The sequence below is a fragment of the Ursus maritimus genome, unplaced genomic scaffold (genome assembly GCF_017311325.1).
Source record: "Ursus maritimus isolate PB19 unplaced genomic scaffold, ASM1731132v1 scaffold_9, whole genome shotgun sequence".
NCBI lineage: Eukaryota > Metazoa > Chordata > Mammalia > Carnivora > Ursidae > Ursus > Ursus maritimus.
The window spans coordinates 40,373,136-40,395,069 of record NW_024427107.1 but is presented as its reverse complement, the minus strand read 5'-3'; the positions used below and the strand labels follow the sequence as shown (position 1 = coordinate 40,395,069).

Here is a 21,934-nt window from a genome sequence, read left to right as displayed (position 1 = left end):
GCCCCTTGATTTTTTTTTTTATCCATTTCAGGCCTATTGCTGGGCATAGAATTAGAGATTCTGAGCAGTGTTGTTTCTATCCTGAGTTTCCTGTTCTCAGGTTCCTGGAGATTTGTTTCTCTCCATGACCATGACCGTTTCTGCTCTTTATAATCCCTAAAACTTGGCATACCTCGTTGTTGCCAATTCCCAGCGTGGGAAACTGCCTCACGAGAACACTTTGTCCCTGTAATATGTCCACCATCCATTTCCACAAGGCATTCATTGCACAATGCTGCATGCCACCGTGCACCCCTGCTCGACGTGTCCCAGCCCATGGGCTGGATGACCTTGCCTCTGAGGAGTGAAACGTTCCTTGCTGTCAAGAGTCTACTTTCTTACTGAACACGAGGCTCATCTTATTGCCACAACATAATTTCGGTTTCTAAATGATTATATATTGAACTTAACTAGATAGTATTAACATTACAGCAACAAAATTCCCATAGAAATTCCTAGAACATAGCGGAGTGCCTAATTCTGACCAAGGAAAAATTCACAGTACAATTCACAATTCTACCATAGAAAGAGAAAGACATATCTCTCGCTCTCTCTCTCTTTTTTTAAAGATTTTATGTATTTATTTGACAGAGAGAAAGAGAGCACAAGCAGGGGGAGGAGCAGGCAGAGGGAGGGGGAGAAGCAGACTCCCTGCCAGGCAGGGAGCCCGATGTGGCTCAATCCCAGGACCCCACGATCATGACCTGAGCCGAAGGCAGGCACTTAACTACTGAGCCACCCAGGCACCCCAGAAAGACATATTTCCTTGCTGGTCATGAAGTTATCCATGGCCAAGGATGATTTATGCCTTATAATCTGCCTCTTGGGGCACCTGGGTGGCTCAGTCAGTTAAGCGTCTGACTTCGGCTCAGGTCATGATCGTGGGGTCCTGGGATCCAGTCCCACATCGGGCTCTCCACTCAGCAGGGAGCCTGCTTCTCCTTCCCACTCTATCTCTGAGCTCTCTCTCTCTCTCCCATTCACTCTCTCTCAAATAAATAAAAATCTTAAAAAAAAAAAATCTGCCTCTTAAAAGAAGTAGGGGGTGATGCACCTGGCAGCTTAGTTGGGTTGAGCATCTGACTCTTGATTTCAGCTGGGATGGTGATCTCACGTCATGGTCTCAGGGTCGTGGAGTAAGCCTTGCATTGGGCTCTGCACTAGGCATGGAGCCGGCTTGCGATTCTCTCTCTCCCTTTGCCCGCCCTCCGCCCCCCCGCCCCCCCATTTGTGTGCATGTGTTCACTTAACCTCCCTCTGTCTATGTCTCTCTCTCTCAAGAAGAAGAAGGAGGAGGAGGAGAAGGAGGAGGAGGAGGAAGCAGTTTTAAGCTGTGTTTTCTAGGGCGTGAAGTATGACCCAGCCGGATTGCCCGGGGAATGCCTGAATGTCACTACTAGACCAGCCGCGTTCCCTTCTCCCCTAAATCAACAGTGACACTGGCTCTCTAGACCAAGCATTCTCAAAGGGGTGATATCAGACCCAAAGGGGTGAAAACTGGTCCTTGGAGGGGTGCCAAGTTCTTTTTTTATGTAAAAAGCACAATATACATTTAATACATAAACAGACATAGAGTTTATGGGGGAGATCATTCCAAAAAAGATCTCTAAAAAAGGCTTCCTAGGGGGCCGTAAGAACAAGAAGTTGAGAGACATTTGTTTAGAATCAAGCTAAATCCCGAGTGTTCTACATGGAATGGTACAGAGAAGAGAACATTAAACAAGGTAGAAGCCAGAAATTCAGTTCTAGATTCAGCTCTGGCACAGCTGTGGAAACTTGAGCAAACCAATCTCTCTGAACCTCTGTTTTGTCATTTCTAACATAAAGACAACAATGACCATAGAGTTGTCATCAGGCTCAAATAAAATTATGGATATGACTGTGTTCTGCCCTCATTCCTTTTAAAAAAATATTTTATTTATTTGAGAGAGAAAAAGTGAGAGGGCACGAGCGAGCACGGACAGGGGGAGGGGCAGAGGTTGAGGGATGAGAAGACTCCCCGCTGAACGGGGAGCCCGACATGGGGCTCGATCCCAGGACCCTGGGATCATGACCTGAGCAGAAGTCAGATGCTCAACAGACTGAACCACCCAGGCTCCCCTCTTTTTTTTTTTAATAGAGTTTTTTTAATTTATGTGAGAGAGAGCGAGAGAGAGAGAAAGAGCAGGGGGAGGAGCAGAGAGAGGGGGACAAGCAAACTCCATGCTAAGTATGGAGCCCAATGCAGGGCTCGATTGCACAACCCCGAGATCATGACCTGAGCCAAAATCAAGAGTTGGACACTCAACCAACTCAGCCACCCAGGTGGCCCTGCCCTCATTCTGAAGCCCTTTTCTTGACCTTTCTGACATGCCATTGCTGGTAGGATCCATAGTATGGACGGTAGCTACTAAGGACCAGCATCTTCCGAGACAAATATTTTATAACTAAAGGAAAGAAGAATGTTTGAATACCATCATGAGTGTCGTAGCGAGGACAGGAATTAATCAGTCTCAGCTATAAAATGAGCTAATTTACTATTATAGGCTATGTTCCTTTGGGCATTTGGGATTTTTGGAAAAATTATTCTGACCAGAATTGTACAATTCTATAAAAGCTCAATCACCTTCTTTAATTACCAGTGCATACAATTTACAAAGTTCACTCATTCATTCATCTACCTTGTCCTAAAAAGATTTAATGTGGCCTCATTCTCCATTGCATGTCCCATATGGTCTGCTCACAAGCATCCTTTGATTTAAGGGGCTACTGAGAGTACTAATCCCTTCCAGGTACTTGTAGATACAATTCTGTATCAGCCAAGGCTTTCCTGTGCTTCAGAGGAGTGTTCACTACTATTTGTACTTTGTTCGTTGCTCACATAGTTAAACCTGTATATCTAATAAACACATGTTTGAAGATCAATTTTTCTTAAATACTTACATAGTCTTGTAAAGAATGTGAACTACAATTAGCAAAGTTAGTGTGGCTGATTCAAATACGTTAAAAAAAGCAGTCAAAACATACAAGAATTACAAAATGTATTCCTCCTTATACTTTAATCTAAAATATTAACATTCTTCTAATTAACTTCATTTGTTCAAATGACTTCCTAGGGTTACAATAGTTGTGTTGCTACCTTTCTGAGGTATAGTAACACTTTTTTCCATACCCTCTGAAGGTTACAGATGTCTGAACACAGAGAATTTGGAAAAGGGAGCTCACAGGTTTGGGGATGGGACTCAGACGTAGTTACCTTTCTTTAGATGATTCAAATGCAAGCTACAATCAACTGGCTGGGTCCATTTTTATATTTTGCCTTTGTTTGCTTGTAAGACTTCTAAGCTTAATACCTTTCTCGTAGGATATACGTAGCTACATATATATATATATATAATCTTTTATCTATTGACACAAACTGAGATCTTCCTTGAAATGAGATGTTTCCAATAAACTTTTCTCTCCACCATTCTGGGGTACATTGTTTTCGTTACTGTAAAGTTATTTATGCCTCAATAATATCTCATGGTCTGTAGGGTTATCTAGAGATTTCCCTTCCTGGGTGAGGGACTCAATTTGTCACAGCGCCCTCTTGAGGACATTGGCTGAGCCATCATCTTGGAACAATGCCTTCTTTTTGTGACCGTCAGTACTGATCAGTGCTTCCTTCTCTGTTTTTTCTTTTTAAATTTTTTATTCATTTATCTGACAGAGAGAGGAAGAGAGAGCGCACAAGCAGGGGGAGCGGCAGGCAGAGGGAGGAGCAGGCTTCCCACCGAGTGGGAGCCCGATGTGGGACTCGATCCCAGGCCCCTGAGATCATGACCTCAGCTGAAAGCAGAGGCTTAAGTGACTGAGCCACCCAGGCACCCCAGTGCTTCCTTCTCTTGCTGTGGGTTCCGCTATTTTCTGGGATTAATCTACATATCAAATCTATGACAGCATTTATTGTAAGATACACGCCACTTTCAGAGATGTGAAAATGTGGAACAATATGCACTTTAGAATCATTGAATTATGATCTTGAGTTTCTCTAGTTCCTCATACTCATTCTCTTTTTTTTTCTTTTTTTTTAAGATTTTATCCATTCATTTGACAGAGCACAAGCGGGGCAGCAGCAGAGGGAGAGAGAGAAGCAGGCTCCCTGTTGAGCAGAGAGCAGAACATGGAGCACAATCCCAGGACCCTGAGATCATGACCTGAGCAGAAGGCAGGTGCTTAACTACTGAGCCACCCAGGCGTCCCTCATCCTTCTTTTTAAAAATTTTTATTTTTTTTATTTAAATTCAATTAATTCACACACAATGTATTATTGGTTTCAGAGGTAGAGGTCAGGGATTCATCAGTCTTATATAACACCCAGTGCTCATTATATCGTGTGCCCTCCTTAATGTCCATCATCCAGTTACCCCATGGCTCCATCCCCTCCCCTCCAGCAACCCTCAGTTTGTTTCCTATGATTAAGAGTCTCCTATGGTTTGTCTTCTTCTCCGATTTTGTCTTGTTTTACTTTTTCCTCGCTTCCCCTATCATTCTCTGTTTTGTTTCTTAAATTCCACACGAGTGAGGTCATATAATTGTCTTTCTCTGACTTATTTCGCTTAGCATGATACCCTCTAGTTCCACCCACATCGTTGCAAATGGCAAGATTTCATTTTTTATGGCTGAGTAGTATTCCACTATATATATATATATATATCTCCCCTCTTCTTTATCCATTCATCTGTCGATGGACACCTGGGCTCTTTCCATAGTTTGGCTATTGTGGACATTGCTGTTATAAATATTGGGGTGCAGGTGCCCCTTTGGATCACTACATTTGTATCTTTGGGGTAAATACCTAGTGGTGCAATTGCTGGGCCATAGGGCAGACTCATCCTTCTTAACAGAGAGAACGAGTATATAGCTATACATGATAGTCATAAACTTAATAAAAGAAATGAACTACCTGTGTATTAACAGTCCCTTACTTAAACAATAACAAAGTACACCCTACTACCGTCACATCCTGTTATATCCATCCTTCTTTCATATCACAACCACCAAATTGTACACTTTGTATTAACCTTCTCATTTGAGGATCTATCAAAGACTCAATGTATTTCAACTTACTATATTTACTATTTTCTTACTGATGTTCAAATGGCCATAATTTGGGCTGAATTATATTCCTACTAGGTGATACTGATCTGGCTCCACCTTGATTTTTTTCCCTGCCTCGAGATGTGGAACTAACCATCACAAGTCTTTATTCCTTTGTTGCAGAAAACATTTTAAAAACCCAAATGTGGTTGAGGGGTGCCTAGCTGGCTCAGTTGGTGGAACGAGACACTCTTGATCCTGGGGTTGTAAAAGTTCAAGCCCCACATTGGGCATAGAGATTACTTAAAAATAAAATCTTAAAAAAAAAAATCTGGATGAAATGGGTACACTTAAGAAGTGGTGGTGAGGGGCGCCTGGGTGGCTCAGTCATTAAGCGTCTGCCTTCGGCTCAGGGTGTGATCCTGGAGTTCTGGGATCAAGCGCCATGTTGGGCTCTTCCACTGGGAGCCTGCTTCTTCCTCTCCCACTCCCCCTGCTTGTGTTCCCTCTCTCGCTGGCTGTTTCTCTGTCTGTCAAATGAATAAATAAAAATCTTAAAAAAAAAAAAAAAAAGCAGTGGTAAATCAAATGTTGCTGCTGCCACTTGGTGGGAACTGAGTGGCATAATCAGTTCACACTGATCTTTCCAGTAAAATATTGGGCTGTTGATTTGACTTTTTTTAGACAATGAGGTTTAATCAATCATGATATGTTTCCATTATATTAATAGTATTGAAGCACCAAAGATCAGTGTTAGTTCTTCAGAGCCTCCTCTCCACACCCCCTCCCAAAAAAGACTTAACGGGCATTTGCGAATACTTACATCTGCAGCAATATTGTACAGTTCTATTCTTCTAAAATGTTTGTTTTGTTGCTTTTTAAATTGCAAAATCAGTCCATATTTATGGAATTAAACTTAGAAAATACAAACAAAAAGAATAAATTACAAATTGCCAATAATTTTACCACCTTACCATTATCAACATTTTGGTATACAAGCAGTCTTTGTACAGCAGTGCGGAACCACAGAAATGACCAGGCAAGCTGAAATGATGCAAAACTGATCTCGATAATCGATGGAAACTTGCTACTGTTCCATGATCTTTAAATTTTAAAACTTTTTCAAAAAGATGTATTTATTTGAGAGAGAGAGAGAGAGAGAGGGTGTGTGTGTGCGAGAGTGGGGGGAGGGGCAGAGGGAGAGACTCTTCAAGCAGACTCCCCGCTGAGTGTAGAGCCCCAACACCGGGCTCAATCTCAACCCATGAGTTCATGACCTGAGCTGAAACCAAGAGTCGGAAGCTTAACTGCCTTTGCCCCCCAGGCACCTCTGATTCTAAAACTTTGAAAAATTTAATGTCAAAACATTAAAAAACTCTCTAACTGGTGGTGTACCAGTTAAGTAAACATGGAAGTAAGAGAATGGTAGAAGTAATATTTAGCACATTATAATTTAAACACTAAAAACTTTGGGTATTAAAGTATTTTATTTCTCCATAAAAAACTTACCAAAAGTAGTTTCAGCAGTACTTGCCTTCTTCTCATATAACTCGTGATTCGGAGCAAGCACATGTTCTCTGTCTTGGCAAATTCTCATAATCCTTTCTAAGCTCAGATCAGCTTTCATAATTTTATCTTTAGTGTTTTCAATGTCATGAAAGATCTCTGAGAATTCCTTTAGTCTTAAGTTTTGTTGTTAGTGTGACTTCCTCTGGGACGTATTCATTTTTTCTCATATCAGTATATTCACAAAGCCCCTTTGGTGGCATATCTGGAATCACTGAATAGTGGCAGGGCTGATATATCCAAGGGCAGGCATTTATTCTATAACTTTATTTACACTTGGTTCAAATTTCATTCAAACATTATCGCTTTCTCTTTGGTGTACTTTTATCTTTCTTTGGCTAATTCCCTCTTTCAATTACCCGTTTTTGTAAGATGTCACTTGGGTTTATCACTCAAAAGGGAGACACGAAGGCGACATCATCATGGGCTTTGCTGTCTGTGAACTGGAAAACAGATGTGCAGTTACCAATCACAGATTTTGAAAGAAGTGATCATGACATGTATCTGTTATTCACATAGTACCTTGTGGACCAAAGAACTGGCAGTGAAGGTTGTACTTTATATGATTACAGTTACTGTACCACGGTAACTAAAATTTGAATTGTGTTGCTGGAGGACTGGTGTTAACTAAACCATGGTTGCTGACATCAGTGTATGTCAAAGCAAGGAAAGCCTGCATATCCTTCCCGTCTTCTTCTATTCAACTGTATGCATAATTATTAAAAATTGGGTCATCCTTGTGGCACATATAATAAACCGGCTATCATCACTCACCCCAAAGACCCACTATTGGCTTCTTTTCTGTAGGAAAGCTAAAGTCTACATTCTCCAGTTCCCATCTAGAACGCTGCATGTGACCTCAGGTCCAAGCAGAGGCAGTAAGATTTGTTCTAAATAGTTTCATGGTGTGATTCTTGTTTTTCCTGGCTATCTTTTTCTGTCTTCCTAAAGCCCCTTAAAGCTATAATGTTATAGTAATTAAGACAGGGTGGTATTGGTGAAAGAATAGACAAATAGATCAATGGGACACAATAGAGACCCACGTAGATACAGGCAACCGATCTTTGACAACAGAGCCAAGACAATTCAATAGAGCAAAGATAGCTGTTTCAACAAATGGTGCTGGACATCCACATGCAACAAACAAAAACACCAAACCTAGACACAGACTTTACATACGTCACAAAAATTAACTTGAAATGGACCATAGGCCTGAGTGTAAAACACAAAATTATAAAACACGTAGGAGATAACACAGGAGAATATCTAGATGACCTTGGATGTGGTGATGACTTTTTAGATAAAATACCAAAGGCACGATCCATGAAAGTCATAGCTGATAGGCTGAATTTCACTGAAATTAAAAACTTTTGTTCTGTGAAAGGCAATGTCAAGAAAATGAGAAGACAAGCCACAGACTGGGAGAAAATATTTGCAAAAGATGGATGAAGCACTGCTATCCAAAATTATACGAAGAATTCTGCCCTAAAGAGAAACTATTAAACCAGAGCTTAACAGCTAGGGCTTTCTCAGAGCCTAAACTGACTTGGGAGAAGGTAAATAACCAACCCTAGCCCATGCTAGCCATCCTGTGCCACCCACAGGGAGAAGAATGAGGAGCACTTGTGAAGTTCACAGTCTAGAGGCACGGGCTCACTAAGAGTCCAGGACCTGATCATAGGACTGTAGCATGCTTCCCCTTCCCCCACACGTTACCACTACATTACTAAAAGCTTATTTATAGCAATTCCTTTTTCCCAGACTATGCCTGCCTATCAAGAAAAAATTACAAGACATACCAAAAGGCAAACAACACTATTTGATGAGACATAGCAAGCATCAGAATCAGACATAGCAGGGATGTTGGAATTATCTATAATATAAAAGAATTTAAAACAACTATGATTAATATGCTAAGGGCTCTAATGGATGGACAGCATGCAAGAACAGATGAGCAATGTAAGCAGAGAGATGGAAACCTTAAGAAAAAAACAAGAAATACTAGAGATCAAAAATACTGTAACAAAAATGGAGAAAGTCTTTGATGGACTTATTATTGCTAGTTACTTTGTCCAGTATACTTAGATTTCATTTAATTTAATAAGCCAACCTTTGGGGTTAACTTTTGAAGAATTAATTTCTAATGTAATATTCAATGATTTTATTTTTAAAAAGATTTTATTTATTTGAGAGAGAGAGAGAGAGAGAGGACAAGCAGGGGGAGGGGCAGAGGGAGAGGCAGACACCCCCCTGAGCAGGGAGCCCGATGTGGTGCTCGATCCCAGGACCGCAGATCATGACTGACCCAAAGACAGATGCTTAATCAACTGAGCTACCCAGGTACCCCGATTCAATGATTTTAAAAGATAATACTGAGGGCACCTGGGTGGCTCAGTCATTAAGCATCTGCCTTCGGCTCAGGTCATGATTCCAGGGTCCTGGGATCGAGCCCCGGCATTGGTCTCCCTGCTCAGCAGAAAGCCTGCTTCTCCCTCTCCCACTCCCCCTGCTTGTGTTCCCTCTCTTGCTGTGTCACTCTCTGTCAAATAAATTAAATTTAAAAAAAAAGAAAAGGAAAAAGACAATACTGAATAAGCGCTGTGAAAGTGCTAACATTGCTATGTACCAGGCACTGGGCCAGACTTGATATTCACCTGAAATTTACAAACACCTCCTTCCTGGCAGGAATTGAAAATGTTTTACTTGGTATCAAATTTTTATTTCTCACCAATTACCCTATGGGGTAAACATTTTCCTAATTTCACTGTATTTTGTCACTGTGGTTATAAAAACCACTAAATAGGATTATAACTGAATATTTGCAGTGGTTACTTGAGCCTTGTTCATTGTTTTGACATGTAGTTTATCAGATTGACAAATAGCCAGTCCTTCATTTCAACAGCCCTAGTCATAATTTTTCAGGTAAGTAGTAACTGTTAATTAATTCTATTTCCTTACCAATGATACTACCAAAAAGAAACCCAATTAATAAGTATTGTAAATGATCAGCTAAATTTTTTCCCAGTCATCAATAGCCTTAAAGTTCATGGACACAGTCTCACATCTGGAACGGCAGTGTGAAGAGCTCTCATGAAACAAGCCTAAATGGTGACAATTATTTTTTTTAAAAACAACCACTTAAAAATCTCTGGAAATTCACCTAAGGGCATATGGCAAGTGAAGAAATATTTATTCAAAAAAATCTACTAAAGCTGAGTAAGAACAGCCAGTCTATAGCATTTGAACCCACGTGGCATTTGAACCGCTATCCACCCCTCCCCCCCAGCTCAGCATGATGGCAAATCCACTCCAGTACAGCCAGGAATACAGGGCTACCTCTCCCACTCCGTGCCCCATTGAGGGCTACAGGATCTTCCTGGGAGAGGCAGCCACCAGAATTTCCCACTTCTCCCAGCCATGTGTTGCAAAGGCTAAATTCCAAGCAAGTGAGGCCAAGAGGTGAGGAGTTACCTTCTTTCACCTGTCAACACAATCTGAACAAACCTTTTAGAATCTCTAAAAGGAAAAAAGAGAGTTTTATCAGAGCCCAAGTCAGGACAGCTGCCCAGGAAACACTCCTCACAGAGAAAAAAGTGTTCTGGGGGCCCCTGGCTGGCTCAGTCAGTGGCGTGTGCAACTCTTGATCACCCGGGTTGTGGATCGGAGCCCCACGCTGGGTGCAGAAATTACTTAAATTCTTAAAAAAAAAAAAAAAAGTGTTCTTGAAAATGAACAGTTTTCACAGGGTTATACACTTTTTCACATCTTATAAAAGCTCAAAAGATGACAGATTACCATACAAGCAGGAATCACAAGTTTTACTATAAAGGAATGCAGGGACTGGTAACACTGACCATAGGTATGTCAAGGACAAGATGGTTTTCCTTTACGCTACTCACTCACAAAGCAGATGTACAATACATATGTGCTGGGCCACAGACCAAAGTTTATGTACAGTCATGTTGACTTAGAAAGAAATCTAAGATGGTTTCCCTTGTGTACTAGGCCTTTAAAGAGTTTTTCTCTCATCACAACCAGCCACGCTCTTAAGAGGAGACACTATCTCAGGCATGGTACGCTGGTCATTCTTATCCCAGCTAATTTGTAGGGTGAAGGTTCCGCATCGGGAGAGCCCCGGCAAGACCAGGGAGGGCATCATCTCCACGCCGAAGCCTGCTCCTACTGTAGGAGCGCCATGTAGACACGTAACTCTGCCTCCACTCCCAGCTCCAGAGCTGGGGCTCGGTAATTTTTGCCTACAGAGAAAACCAGGATGTAAAACAGAGAGCTGCACAGCTATCTCCAAAAGAACTGCCTTTATCTGAAACAGAGTATAGGGAAGTTCAAACTTAAGGGCACAACAAAAATTGTGGTGGAAAGCAATTAAGAAGAAGCTGGTAGCTTCGTAAAAGATACAAGCTAAATCATAGCCCACACAGTTTACCAGAGGCAAGCAGGGAGACAGCAAAGAAGAGCCCTCTTGGCATTAGAACAAACCACAATCATTGCCCCCCCCCCAAAACTATCCCTTCGAAGTAGACAGGATTTAATTGGATCAGGTTGTGCAGCAATTTATGCCCCAGGGGATTGTTGAAAACAACAATCAGTGGACGCTAGTGGAGTTTCACGGCTGAATAAGATCAAGGAAAGAGACAGTAAGGAGCCCTGCTAAAGCCACTGTCACCCCACGGTGATTACGTACAGGCTCAAGGCAGGGATGTCTGAGGACCCACATCAGAGGTGCCATAATGTGGAGGAAACAGACACCACTAAAACAGTCCAGCCAAAACTAAGGAAATAAACAGCCAACTCTAGTAATAGGCTCCAGGGGACGGGAGGGAGACCAATATCCAGTCACTATAAACAGAGAACATCAAGAGAGATAAAAATGGTACAGGCACGTGCGCGAAAGCATACACACACACAAATGGAAATTCAGAAAGGTTCAAAAGTAGATTTGAACTGACAGAACTAGCAAACTTGAAGATAGATAGAGATTATGCAATTCAAAGAACAAAGAAAAACCTTGAAGAAAATAGAACAGAGCCTCAGAAAAATGTGGGACACCATTAAACACACCAACATATGTAAAATAGGAATGTATAAGAAGTTGCAAATTTGATTTAAAGAAAAGTCTTAATGTATATAACTAAGAAGCTCAACAAACTCCAAGTAGGATACATGTAGATCTATGTCAAACACATCACAGTAAAAACGCTATATCGGGGCGCCTGGGGGGCTCAGTCACTTAGCATCCAACTCTTGATTTCAGCTCAGGTCATGATCAGGCTCCATGCTCTGCAGAGTGTCTGCCTGAGATTCTCTTTCTCCCTCTCTCTTGGCCCCTCCTCTTCTGCTCTCTAAAATAAATAGTTTTTTAAAATGCTATCTCAATAATATCAAATGTGATTAACAATACAATCTAAATTAAAAGCATTTGTGCTTCAAAGGACACTATCCAGGAAGCTATCAAAGAAGTGAAGCAAACCCAAAGAATGGAAGGAAATATTTCCAAATCATGTATCTTACGAGCGACTTAGATCTAGAATATATAAAGAGCCTTACAATTCAATAATAAAAAGACAACCCAATTTTTTAAAAAATGGGCAAAGAATTTGAATGAACATTACTCCAAAGAAAATATACAAATGGCCAGTAAGCACATAAAAAGATGTTCGACATCATTAGCCATAATGGAAATGTGGATGAAAACCACAATAATATACCACTCACATCCACGAGGATGGCTACAATCAAGAAGCAAGGTAATAAGCAAGTGTTGACAAGGACAGGGAGAAATTGGAAACCTCACACATTGCTGCAGGGATTGTTAAAGTGGTACAGCCATTTTGAAAATCAGTCTGGCAGTTCCTCAGTTACCATAGTTATCATATAACCCAAAAATTCTACTCCTAGACATATACTCAAGCAAAATGAAAACCTATATCCACCCAAATATTTGTACACAAATGTTCATAGCAGCATTGTTCATGATAGCCAAAAAGTGGAAACCTAAACATCCACCAAATGATGAACGGATAAGCAAAATGTGGTACGTCCATACAATGGAATATTACTTGGCAATAAAAAAGATACATACAACAACATGAATGAACTTTGAAAACGTTATGCTAAATGAAAGAAGCCAGTCACAAAAGACCATATATCATGATTCCATCTATGTGAAATGTCCAAACAGGCAAATACAGACACAGAAAAATATATTAGTAAGAGTTGCCTAAGGATAGAGTGGTTAGGGACGACAGCCAAAAAGTATGGGGTTTCTTTCTGGGGTGATAAAAATGTTCCAAAATTAATCATGGTGATAAACGCACAACTCAGTATACTAAAAACCGTCAAATTGTACACTTTAAATGGGTGAATTGATTGGTTTTTAAATTATGTCTCATTAAAGCTACAACAAAAAAGATACATATATATAAATACAAGACAACTTAAAATTCTAAAAAGTTTTATTATAGAAACAAAACAAGGAGTGTAATTAAGCATGAAATAATTTCATTCTTAATAAAAGTACACTTAATGTTACAAAATCTGAAGTAAACTAGTGTATAACCCAACTCTTTTAAAGGATTTGTATTTATTGAAATTAACTTTTATTCTTTTGCAAAGACATAACTTTAGTTCAGGAGGAACACATTTAATCTGTTATACACTGTTACAGATATGATTCAGAAGTCAATGTACATAAAAGCAGCTATATTCATTTTTGCTAAATAGCTGTACAAAGCTATTCACTCAAAATATAAAAAAGTTGTTCATGAGATATTTCAAACTAGAAGTTTGGAATGCCATGTTTCTATCTGATACCATTAATCCACTAAATATTGTGGCCAGATGTTCAGTATATCTCTCATAGAACTGCACGTAGAAGTCAGGTAAAATGCTGCAAATTCTAAGGGATATAAGCAAACGATTCAAAGATGACTTTATGTAAATTTGGCAAATCTGGTGCTTAAATGACCCTTTTTATTACAGAAAACAAGTAAGTATAATGTTTAGAAACCTTAGTGGATGGAAAATAGTTGAGTCAAATATATTCTTTGCAATTCTCACATCTAATTTTATTAACTCTAAACATTCAAAAAGTTAATGAGCTATTATTTTAATAAGAAATTGTTCAATTTTACTTGCAACTCTTCAAAATTATAATTTTAATACATATTGGGATCTAAAACTATTAGCAAATAGCAACAATAGAGACTATATATTTTAAAAAGTGGACAAATGAAGAGAGAATATATTGGGATGTAAATTAGGAAGTAGTTATTTGCTTTACAAAAGATTCTTAAATACACAGAATAATTCATAACACGTGATCTTTAAATATTCATGCATTTAAAATAAATTTACCAAAAAAATTGACTTACATACACGTTTTAGAAACCCCAACAATTTTATAAAGAGAGGCACTACTTTTATCTATCTACTAAAGGCAATAAAATGTTTTAACAGTTCAAAAATAGAAAGGGCCAAAAAACAAGCGATTTTTCAAAAACAAAACAGTTTAGTAAGATGGCTATTCACTGTGTCCTTCGAGAAATTAATAACCTACTTTTTTAAAGCATATTTTCCAGCCCCAACCTGTAACACACTTTGACCTCCATTTCTGCTTCTCCTTGAATCGATCTGGAGTACATGGAAGAGTGCCACAACAGTGAGGCTACTGGCGGTTTGGGTTAATGCCCTGAAAAAACGTGTGGTCTATGTACACAAAAAGTAATGAAGAAAAAAGTTAGTTATGAAGTACAGTGCATACTCCGTAGGCTGTAAAACCCTACTAGTCTAACAAAAAGCACCAAGTTACAGGTGCCAAAGTTGGAAAAAAATATAAACCAGCACAGAGTCAATATCATATACCTTATCAATTAAGTTTTATTTGTTGGACTGTTTGGCATTTGGGAAGCTAAATAAATTAATTTAGCAGGCTAGAAATCCCCCTGGTACCATTACCAAAGATTTGCTTATTAATGAATTAAAGTTAATACTGAAAATAGCATAGTGAGGAGTTTTTCTCTGTGCTTAATGATGAGGAAAAAGATACCAAAATCTTATTACAGAAAAGAAAAAAGTCCATAATATTTTTTGAAAAATAAAAAGTAAACAGAAGTTAAGGCACTTATTTCAATGGTCCTGCAACATCAAGGGCAAAGTATGTTTTGTATTTCTTTGAGAAATTCCTTCCATCCTAAAACCATAAACTTTGCTCCTTCCATAGATTTTCATTGTCAAATCCAACAACTGTAAGTTACCCAAATGTAATTAAAGAATTTTTAATAATTTGTTATTCTACAAATAAGCAAGAAAATTAATTAAATGCTCCTCAAAGTTTTCTACTGCTACTGTTTTAACTACAGTTAAAACAGAAGCAAGTAAGCCAATCTCTCATATCCAATATTATTACTTCTATAATAAAGCTATTTATATTTTCCTTTTCAACTGATGCTGACTGAAAAATTTCTCATTTAAAAAATTAAGTTTCTCCAAATCTATTTAATAAGTTGACAGAAGCAAAAGCAATTTACTAATATGTATATGTTGAAAGCCAAAAACAAAAAACACACATCAAAACTAATTCAGCATATATGATCATAATATAAATCAATAAAAATTCAATTAAATATCTCATGCTACATAGGTTATTCTACCTTCCTTTCAAAATATGCAAGCTGACTTTGAAATTGCATTGTTTTACATGCTCTTATCACAAGGACTACCAGGAGACTATTCGCTGTATACTTAGGTAACCACAGTAATTTTTTTTTTTTTTTAACAATTTTATGTATTTATTTGAGAAAGAGAGAGAGAGAGCACAAGCAGGGGGAGCAGCAGAGGGAGAGGGAAAAGCAGACTCCCTGTTGAGCAGGGAGCCCAACGCGGGGCTCGATCCCAGGACCCTGGGATCACGACCTAAGCTGAAGGCAGACACTTAACTGACTGAGCCACCCAGGTGCCTCCACAGTAATATTTTCATAAGGCTTGCAGCTAAATACTAGTGACTCACTATTAAGATGTATACAGAACCTGAAATGCCCTGCCTTCAACTATGTTAATATAATTATTAAAAATTATATAAAAAGCATGAAATGAGAACCAATAAAACTAGTATACCAGATATATGACATTGCCATCAATTATTCTGAAGCTCCAAAAAAGCAAAATTTCTTAGAGCTAGTCTAAGAATGCAAGTGCTTTTATACTTACAAACAAACAAGCAAACCATATATATATATACATATATGGTATATATGTATATATATATAGAAGATAAAGATAATGAAAAGATGCTCCCTTCTAGTGTAGTAATTTAGAGCACTGAAGTTGAAATTTTTACAGCACTCTAACAAGTAAAAATTCAAAAAATCTGTTCACTAAACATATGTATAAGGTAAAACTAAACATGCATCCTGTCTTATTAAAATGATACATCCATCCCAAATCTCTTTATACAGCCCGACTAATCATTTAAGAATTTCTTTTACAAAATGATTAAAAATATGAAAACACTTAACCTAAAGGAACGTAGCATTTGGTTGTGAAACTATGTTGTGAATTTTATTATAATTGTCATTTTGTTCTTAATGTTGAAAACTGTACCATAGTTTCATAAATCATAGCATTTGTGTTTTATAATAAACATACCTCTATGCAGAAGTATTTTTAATAGCATCTGCCCCATCCCCAGAAATTGTTCATCTTAGTGTTATGTCATTTTAGTCATTAATATCAGAATATTCTTATTCTGATAAAGATTTAATTTTTCACTTACTACTTCAGTAGAAAATATGTGAATAGACTGTATACCCCATTCCATATCTTTTAAAAACCTGAACATTCTTTTAAATATCTGTTTTTAAAAATATTTAGGTAACAAGGGTTACTGTTTTATCATGATTAAATTGGTATTACATTTATGGGTGTAAGTGAAAAAAGTTAACCACTTAATAGTTGTAAAATAATAAAATGCAATATCATAAACCATATTTTACTAAGAAAGTGCACAGTTATATAAGCAGCAGATGATGAGAGCAGTATCATGGAAAATCTGGATATATCTTTATGTATATCCTTCAAAATCACATTCCTTTATACAATTTACAAATTTTAATTTAAATGTCACATATTTTCAGCTAACATTTAAATTAGTTTTTATTGTAATATTTCAATTCTATTATAAACCAAGAAATACTTTCAGAAACTGCCTTGAGGGTAAGAAGAGTTCCTTCTTTCTAGGCTATAATTATATGACATTAAATGACATATTTATTAAATATTATGTTTGAGAAATATACTTTGACGTTGAACATATTCAAATTCAAGACCTATGTTATGACAGAATGAAGATTTATGAGGACAATTTTATAACAGTTGAGAAGATAATGAGAAGACAGTCTTTAAAGACCATGTAATGATAGGAAAACACCTGACCAGAATATTACAGAGCGGCAGATTTGACATTTTACCAAAGGACAGTAATGCTTGATGTTCTATTCCCTGCAGATCTCTGAATCCAGTTAACAGCAAGAGGGAAAAGCAGCAGCAACATTTCAAATGTCCATACTCCGATTTCTAGAAGACACCATGTAGGTAAGAAGAAAATCACATTTTACTTCAAGTGACATAAGTCTTTGAAATGAACGCCCTGCTGTCTTTCAAGACTGAAAGGATATCACAGTGTTGATTTTATATACAAAGTACGATCTGTTCCAGTATACTCTAGTGAAATAATTCACATATGGAGAATAGTTAATTTTGACCTCATGACAAAACCGCCCGTATTTTGAGTAGGTTAACTTGTCACCTTCTTCACAAACCACCTATCAAAAGATATGAAACACAGTATTAGAAAGGCTATTAAGTTTATAGGAGAAATACAATCAATGTACAAATGACTGTATTTATATAAAAAATACATCACTGCTACACATGGACTATCTCACATTGTTTAGCAAATCTAGAGCCTTCCTTATAAGAGAGTCACCATCTCCATTAAACTCTTCAGCTTCCCCTTGAGATTGAGACCAGTATAAAGTGTTTCTGATATTCAAAAAAGATTTTCAAATCCTCAAATACAGAAGACTGTCTCCCTAGTTCAGTATCATTCCTCTGACTTATTATGGAGCTTACTAAGAATGAGAAATGGACGTATTCTTAATATATATTCCAAGTCTTCTCCTTATGTAGAAATGACTCACAATTATCTAGTAAGCAAGTCTTTGAGACTTATCCGGTGCAAACATTTACATTCTCACCTTAATGATGTTCACTAAGATAGCTTAACTAGCTTGAAGGGTTTTCTATACTAAAACATTAAACATTCTTCTAAAACTTAGGAAAGATGTCAGAGAACCAACTTTTAGAGTAAAAGGATGGAGTAGCTTTAAGTCCACACCTGGTTATTACATGAAAGAAGAAATAATTTGATCTTTAAAATGGAGCAGAAAGATAGCCAAGATCAGAATTAAAAGGCTCCAGAGAGCAGGTAGAAACACAGCAGTAATTACAGAATACCTGATGTTAATAAAATTCCATTCTGTCACCAATTAAGCCAAAGATCACAGATATCAAGTACCAAGAGAGAAAATTCAAAATACACACAGCAGAACACAGAATATGTTTATATTACAGGATTAAGGGGTCATGAAGAAAGACAAAGGTGGAAATCATAAAAACTAATTTCTCACCTGCAAGCTGGTCTGTGACAATAAGAGAAAGAGCTTATTATTTAGGAAGAGACAGAAAAAATCTTGGCTGCAACCTGAACAGAACATGCGTGTCAACTCAGAATGGCTGAACTGAAATTCTTCTAAGGTCCTCCAACTCCAACTCTCCCAGGAGTAAAGGCACCCATTCCAGACAACACTAATTACCAGATACACAAACTTCCCTTTCTTTTAGTTGTCAGATATATAATGTACACATTGTAGGCTGAGAGGTAAAAAAGCTTGGTAAAACAGCCAAAATCAATGAAAAATTAAAATACAGCCACATCCTAAAAACCAGAGTAGCTCTGAATACACTAATTTTTGTGGTTGTCAGGGACTGTGATAATTTAGTAAGCAATTTTTCTAGCTATGAATCAAATTATCAGAAAATTCTCAACATAATAATGTAACATTGTAACCAGTTGCTCTTTAAATTATTATAATAAGGTACAATAAAATCATCATTCAAATCAAATTATGCCATCTTTTGTACATAAATGTGGAACACGAACAAGTACAGGCAATGAAAAAGGAACCCAGGTATTGGTAAAATTATTTTTTTTCTGCAAAAATGCCCAAATTTTCTTTTGTACATTGAAAAAATACCTCAAACTACTTTTAATGCACTCCCCCACTGGTTATAACTTTTAATTATATTCTTAGTTAAGTTCTAGAAATAAAGTTTGATGAGTAAAAGTTTTAAAAACTCATTTTTCTCAAAAAGATTTAACTTCTCAACTGGTTACTTACGTGGCCATTTGCAATGTCTAATAAATCTTTAACCCTACAGCCTCTCATGGTTCCCACCTCATTGCAGATAGCATCCTCTACAATTAGGTAATTAGCTTTGTAGGATGTCAGTATTTTATAAATATCCTCAGCAGATCGCTTTGAATAGATTTGATAGATCTGAAAGAATATAATTAAAACAGTAATTTAAAAACATTTAAAACTTGTTATTTGAAACTATACACTGAGCATTTACTATGATTTAGTATTAAGCACTATCTATGGAAAATAAAGATATTCACTAAGACTGGATTCCTGCCCTCAAGAAGCTTATATCCAGTCTACGGCCATACCACCCTGAACGCGCCCGATCTCGTCTGATCTCGGAAGCTAAGCAGGGTCAGGCCTGGTTAGTACTTGGATGGAAGAAGCTTACATTCATAATTCATTCATTGTCCACTGTATATCTTCTTTGGAGAAACATCCATTCAAGTCCTCTGGCCATCTTCCCCCCAGATATATTAAGGTATAATTGACAAACAACATTTTGCAAGTTTAAGGTGTACAATGTATTGATTTGACACACCTAAATGTTGCAAAATGATTACCACCATAATATTAGCTGGTACCTCCATTGTGTCACATAATTATCATTTCTTTTTTTTTTTTGATGAGATTTTTTTTTTTTAAAGATTTTATTTATTTATTCGACAGAGATAGAGACAGCCAGCGAGAGAGGGAACACAAGCAGGGGGAGTGGGAGAGGAAGAAGCAGGCTCACAGCAGAAGAGCCTGATGTGGGGCTCGATCCCATAACGCCGGGATCACGCCCTGAGCCGAAGGCAGACGCTTAACCGCTGTGCCACCCAGGCGCCCCTGAGAACATTTAAGATTTACTCTCTTAGCAACTTTCAGGTACGTAATACAGTATTGTTAACTATAATCACCATATTGTACATTAGATCCCCAGAACTTATTTATCTGATAACTGGAAGTTTGTACACTTAGACCAATATCTCCCCATTCCCCTACCCTCCAGCCCCTGGTAACCATGACTCTACTATTTCTATGTTTCTATGTTTTTGGCTGTTTCTATGAGTTTGGCTTTTTCAGATTCCATATATAAGGGATATCATACAGTTATTTGTCTTTATCTGACTTCTTTCACTAAGCATAATGCCTTCGAGATTCATCCGCATTGCTGCAAATGGGTTTGCTCACTCTCTAATTGGCTTTTCTTTTTATTATTGAGTTATAATAGTTCCTACAATTTTTATTAACATGTACAGAGTATTTTATATTCATTTATATATGAGAGAAAATCAACAAGGTTAAACATAATTTGACCACTGTCACAAAATACTGAATGAGCAAGAATACTTAAAACTCATGTCTTGGGGTGTGTGGGTGGCTCAGTCGTTTAAGCATCTGCCTTCAGCTTAGGTCAAGATACCAGGGTCCTGGGATTGAGCCCTGCAACATGCTCCCTGCTCAGCAGAGAGCCTGCTTCTCCCTCTCCCTCTGCTGCTCCCCCTGCTTGTGCTCTCTCTTTTTCTCTGTCAAATAAATAAATAAAATCTTTAAAATAAATAGATAAGATAAAATAAAATAAAATAAAATAAAATAAAATAAAACTCATGTCTTGATTCCATGGTGTTTTTCATTACAATTCTGCTGACCTTATTAGATAGTAAGTTCTGGATCTTATTAAATAATAAGGTTTTTCAGTTTTTCTGAAATGCTAACATTGGACAAGCTCTTGCTACCCTTCAGAAAATAATAAAATCACAAATGTTAAGCCCAAAGTACCACATACCATATGTCCTAAGAATACTGAGATTTGAAATCTAGATTGGACAACATCCCCACCTCTTTGATACTCAGCAGCCTCCCACTGCATGTTATGGTTGCTGTCTATCCAGCACCTTGAGGTCCAATGTTCACTAATATGAGAGAGATACTCACCTGAATATTCTGTGCTACACAGAATGCTAATAAACCAAGAGGAAGTGTCTCCCTCATTTTATTTTTAAATACATTTCAATGGAAATAGTTTTGTCCAGCCTATATCTATTTATTGTTTTTCACATATATTTTTATTTATTTTTAAATTTTGAGAAACTTTAACATACTCACGGGGCATTAAAAAAACCACCTCTTTGCAATGGCAATAACATTACTAATAGATAGGGTTTCTTAATCTTAGCACTACTGACATTTTGGGCTACATAATTCTTTGCTGGGACAGAGAAAGACTGTTTGGTATATTGTTGGGATGTCCAGCAGTATTCCTGGTCCCTACCCACTAACCGCCTGGGGAATTCCTCCTATAGTTGTGACAATCAAAATGTCTCCAGACATTGCATAATAGTCCCAGGTTTGAGAATCACTGGCCTAGGAGATTATACAAAGATTAGTCACATATCATGAATTATAGATAGTATCTAATTCAAATTATATGGTCTCATTTATAGAGTTCAATCTGAATTTTAGTGTAACAACAAATTTATTCAGCACTTGCTATGTACTAGACACCACAGAAAAAGACAACGTTTTGAAAAAAAAAACATGGTTCCTATTCTCATAGTCCAGTCACATAAAACATAAAACTCTAAAATGTTTAAATTTAATTAGAACCTAATTAAAAGTTTAACCTAATTATAAATGATTCTGAAATTCTATATTAGGAAAAGACTAATCATAAGACAACAAAGAAATCCACAAAACATAAAGTTCAGGGATATGCTATATACATTCTGTCTTGGCGACTCTACCCTTTCAAAGTACAGCAAATAGTAGTCAAAGGCAGCTGT

The 21,934-nt window shown here is 37.5% G+C and overlaps 1 protein-coding gene across 6 annotated transcripts in view; it reads right to left on the bottom strand.

The window, feature by feature from the left end:
• Nucleotides 1–13,121: 13,121 nt before the first annotated feature.
• The window catches only part of DPY19L4 (dpy-19 like 4), a 57,993-nt gene continuing 49,180 nt past the window's right edge, over nt 13,122–21,934 (bottom strand). For 5 of the 6 annotated variants that reach the window (XM_040625961.1, XM_040625962.1, XM_040625964.1 and 2 more), the window contains 2 exons: nt 19,143–19,301; nt 13,122–17,504 (listed from right to left, as the gene is read on the bottom strand). In XM_040625961.1, the coding sequence (XP_040481895.1) occupies nt 17,340–17,504; nt 19,143–19,301 (324 nt within the window). In that variant the 3' untranslated portion in view covers nt 13,122–17,339. The remainder of the gene's footprint in view (nt 17,505–19,142; nt 19,302–21,934) is intronic. The other variant, XM_040625963.1, reaches the window with a different exon arrangement.